Raw genomic sequence first — 4,553 nt, forward strand, 5'->3', positions numbered from 1 at the left:
TTTTCAGGCTGAATGGCTCAGTGTCCCTGGGCTAGGGCGGACCGGGTATAGAGGAGGAGGAGGCGGCGCTGCAGTTTCTCGGTGCGGGTTCAACTCTTTCAATAGTTTCCCTAAAGTGGAGCTCTTTGATCCGGCCGCTGCTGGCGCCTAAAAACAACATAACTTGTCTGCCCATTAAGGAGACTGACAAATCGTGACAGATTGTTTATGCTTGGCAATTAGCGACGCAGACGCTTTCATGAGAACTTGAATACACCGCAAAAAAAAAAAAAAAAGGTCTATCTATTTTCATGCACATGGTTTGTTATGAGCCCATTTGAACTCTATAAAAGTCTTTTGGGAAAAATATGAAATCAAACTTCAATGAGACAGGTTTCCAGTTTTTTTGAAAGATTCAGTGATATATTTTCTATAAGCGATGATAATCATTTTTAAAAAAAAAAAAAAACTTTCTTTGTGGATGCAGATAATGAGAAGGTGCACCGGGTAGTCAGGTAAATCAATGACAGTCCTGGGTTAAATCTCTCCCCTGGCTCCACGCTGCTGCCTCCTCCGCCTCCTCCTCCTGCCCCGGCTCCACATCATTTTTGACTTTAATGGATGTAGTCAAAGGAGGGGAAAAAAAATCCTAGTGATCCCTCCCCTCGAGGCCGATAATTACCCCTAAATGACTGCGAAGGCCGGTGTGTTTCAATCTGATTAGAGCCCCGCAGCCATCAATAAACAGCGCGCTGCAAGAGGTTTATCACACAGAGGGCCACTAAACTCTTGTGCAATATCCAAGACTCAGAAATAAGTGTTTGAGTGAAGCCTTTCAAAATGTTTGGGTCAGAACAGTGATTTATCATACATGGGAGAGTAATAGACTAATAGGAAAAAATAAAAAGCACTCATAGCAGCAGATATAATATGTCAGGACTTAATGGATACAATTGGATAATTATACTTTCGGGTAAAACATCAGTTTGTTGTATTTAGTCTTGATGAAACCATGGTCCATTAAGAGTTTGTTGTGTTTATGTTTATCTGAAGTTGTTGAAAAAAGTAACTATTGTTAACTTTCCCACTGAGATTTTTGGGGCCAGCCCATCTCGCTTCTGATTGGCCGCCTCTCTCTCCACGCCTGCCTTATTATAGCCCAGCTCTCCAATTTGGTCACATAAACATGAGGATACCGTCACCTTAGGGCGCACCACTGCAACTTTTTGAGCTCCTCTTTCCACGATCAATCCACTACAGTCACCTCACGAGTGTCAGTCGGACCTGTATGGCCCCATCGATCGCCATGTCAGCTTTGACCGCTGCTTTGAAAACCGAAGATCTCCCCTCCCGCTCGGTCCTCGTCAGCAGAGGCGAGAAGCAGACGAGCCTGAGCCCAGCGGAGGAGACTGGAAAGCCCAAAGTGGCTATTCTGCCATTCAGTGTGGAGGCACTGATGGCAGATAGGAAACCGAGCAGAGAGGTGCATTCCCCGGATGCCCCGTCGGTCGCCGGGACGTCCCAAGTGCTTGGAAAGGGCGTACGGATGGGCTCTTTCGGTAGTCTGGATACTTCCGTTCCTGCTATGCCCATGAGCTCTTCGTTTTCAGTAGGCGAGCTTATGAACATGCCAGAAGACGTGTTGATTAAACCTGAGAGCCCGGATAGTCAAGAGAGGACTTCATGGATACAAAGCCCTCGATTTTCTCCCACACCTCCACGTAAGTGCGCTGTCTGTTTAGTCTAGATTGTGGAAAAATACGCACAAATAGAAAAGTATTTTAAAGATGTGCATGTGTGTGTTTTTAGTCTTTAACATGTTTGGACTCGTATGGAATATGATCTCACTCGTAGTCAATAGTTTTACATGAGAAGCAAGTGTATTTGTGTTGCGTGGATGTGGTATTGTGCATTACGCAATACGTGGTTTTTAAATGAAAACATTTTGTCTTTTTGTAGGACGGTTGAGTCCTCCTGCTTGTCCACTGCGAAAACACAAGACGAACAGAAAACCCCGGACCCCCTTCACGACGTCCCAGTTACTGGCCTTGGAGAGAAAGTTCCGTCAGAAACAGTACCTTTCCATCGCCGAGCGCGCAGAGTTCTCCAGTTCCCTCAACTTGACGGAGACCCAGGTGAAAATCTGGTTTCAAAACAGGAGAGCCAAAGCCAAGCGACTGCAGGAGGCAGAACTTGAAAAACTGAAAATGGCAGCTAAGCCTATGCTGCCTCCAGCTTTCGGGATTTCCTTTCCTCTCGGTGCTCACGTCCCCGCATCCTATGCTGGCTCGCACCCGTTCCAGAGGCACTCGCTGCCGGTTTCCCCAGTGGGACTGTACGCCGCCCACGTCGGATACAGTATGTACCACCTGGCTTGATAGGGAAGGAGGACGAAGGGGACGTCCAGTGGGACACAAGGGGGGGGGATCAGACTACTCTCTGTGGACCCCCCCAAACGCAAAGGGGTACCGCGGACAGGTGAGGTGACGCTGTTCTAAATAAAGAGGCATCCCGGCGGTGAGCTCAGTGTCACAGCTTGTCAGGGGGGGAGGGAGGGGGGGCAGTACCTCCAAACAGACCCCCTTCTGAGGAACCTGAAGTTTACCCACTTCTCTTGACCTCGCCAGTAAGTTCACACACACTGCAAAAATAATCCAACTTTATTGGTCATTTAATCTTTAGTCTTAAATCTGTTGTTGTCAGTGGACCAAATCTGCCAAAGCAATGTAACCAATTTATAAAGCCAATCAAGAACAGATGGATACATCTTATTTCAGAGCTATAAGATGAGACTAAATGACTCAAAGATGGACATTTTTGTGGCGCATAGGTGGAAAACTACTTAGTACTTGTAGGCCTATGATACATCACGGATGGACAGTCAAGTATGGACAACAGGTCGTGCGTCAAAAGCCCACTCCCATGCCCTCATGCTTGCAGCCAGGTAAAAGGGTCATAAAGAAAGAGACAATTGCGCAGCTTGACATTTTACACCAACACACTAATGTTGGGCTTCCATTGCATCTGTGGGCTGCACTCACACTGCAAAAAAACATACTTCCTTTCTTTTTCTTTTCTTTTCTTTTTTTTTTTTAAAGAAATTTGCATTCATATTAATACGTAACTACAGGGGTTACCGAATCCAGTGTCAATGAATGCTCTTTGTGAATTTGGAGAACCACAGCATTTGTTTTTTTCTTTCTTTCTTTTTTTAATAACAGCACTGTCTGTTGATGGAATGATTCCCTTCGGAAGGGATATGTGTACTGTAAAATAATGTATATTTGAAGAATATCCTCATTTATATTATGAATATATTTGTGACATAACTTAACAATAAATTGTTTATTCTTTTTCATTAAGCACTTGTTCGTTTTGACTGACACTTGCACAAATCTGACTTATTGGAATTATTAAATAGCCTGCTGTACTAGACAGCGCTCAAGTTAGAGAAATTATGCTTTCCAAGAATGTTTTCTTATGCTTAATGCAAACTTTTAAAGCAAGGCAAAAAAAAATTAATCTTACAATTCTTCATCTATTTTTAAGGATGCGGTTTAGGCCTGTTGTGAGTTTGGTAACGGGCAAATTTGTGAGCAAAAGTGAGTCATTATATAAAGCATGTTTTTAAAAAAGAGATAAAAATAAGAATATTGATCAGCTTGACGACAGCATGTTTTAAATATGCTTTTAAGAGTGTCACTGAGCTCTTTATGTGACTCCCATCTTAACATTATTGACACATATGTCCACATTTCCTCAATGTATCGCCAGTGAGTTTCCGCCTCGCGATGCTGAAGTGCACTCTGAATTTCAACTTGTCACATGTTATTTGGTGGAATGTATTTCTACAGCTGTTGCCCATTGCTTTGAAGCGACTAACCTAGATTTTGTTGGCGCCAGAAGAGTTTAGGGGGGTGGTTGGGGATGGGAGGGGGGGACATATCGACAACCAGTTGTGCTGACTTAAAAACAAACCGATAAATATTGGTGATTGGTTCTCGCGGGGCTAAATTGCCTGTGAACAAACCCAGTGGTGTCATTATGGAGTGTTTAGGGTGTAAAATGAGCCAGGTGACACCCCATATAATGGAGAAGACAGGGCGTTGCAACCTCCCATATAAACATATCACATTCCAGCAGCGCATAAACAACATGAACAAAATATTTAAAGCACTGATGAGTCATTTTTCTGCCATCAAGCAAGGAGTTAAATGACAAATCAGGGATCAGATAGGCAGGAAATTACAGGCCACTCCACAGCGGCAGTTTTTAAAGGCTTTCTCTTGACTTTCCTGCCATTCAGTCAGGGTTTAAATTGGAGTAAAATAATTGCTGTAATGAGCAAAGGCAATCTGCCGCAGACGGAGGCCGGCTCCAGTGAGGCTGTAGCTCCAGGCAAGGCGGAACTTTTATCATTCCTAAAATGTCAACGGGGGACTGGGACGGGCAACACTTCTCCTCTCTGCGCTGACAGGCTGCTGTCCTGAACCACTGTTGTCAGCAAGTTACACAGGCTGGCTCACTAAACTGTTCAACACAAACTTTGTTTTTCTCACACTTAAAATGTTTGA

General features: G+C 44.1%; 1 protein-coding gene across 1 annotated transcript; it reads left to right on the top strand.

The window, feature by feature from the left end:
• Nucleotides 1-1,267: 1,267 nt before the first annotated feature.
• msx1a (muscle segment homeobox 1a) lies at nt 1,268-2,357 on the top strand. The gene is made up of 2 exons (XM_053316207.1): nt 1,268-1,700; nt 1,939-2,357. The coding sequence occupies exons 1-2, from the start codon at nt 1,268-1,270 to the stop codon at nt 2,355-2,357; spliced, it is 852 nt and encodes a 283-aa protein (XP_053172182.1).
• The last annotated feature ends 2,196 nt before the right edge of the window (nt 2,358-4,553 follow it).

Source organism: Scomber japonicus, chromosome 3 (genome assembly GCF_027409825.1).
Source record: "Scomber japonicus isolate fScoJap1 chromosome 3, fScoJap1.pri, whole genome shotgun sequence".
Classification (NCBI taxonomy): Eukaryota; Metazoa; Chordata; class Actinopteri; order Scombriformes; family Scombridae; genus Scomber; species Scomber japonicus.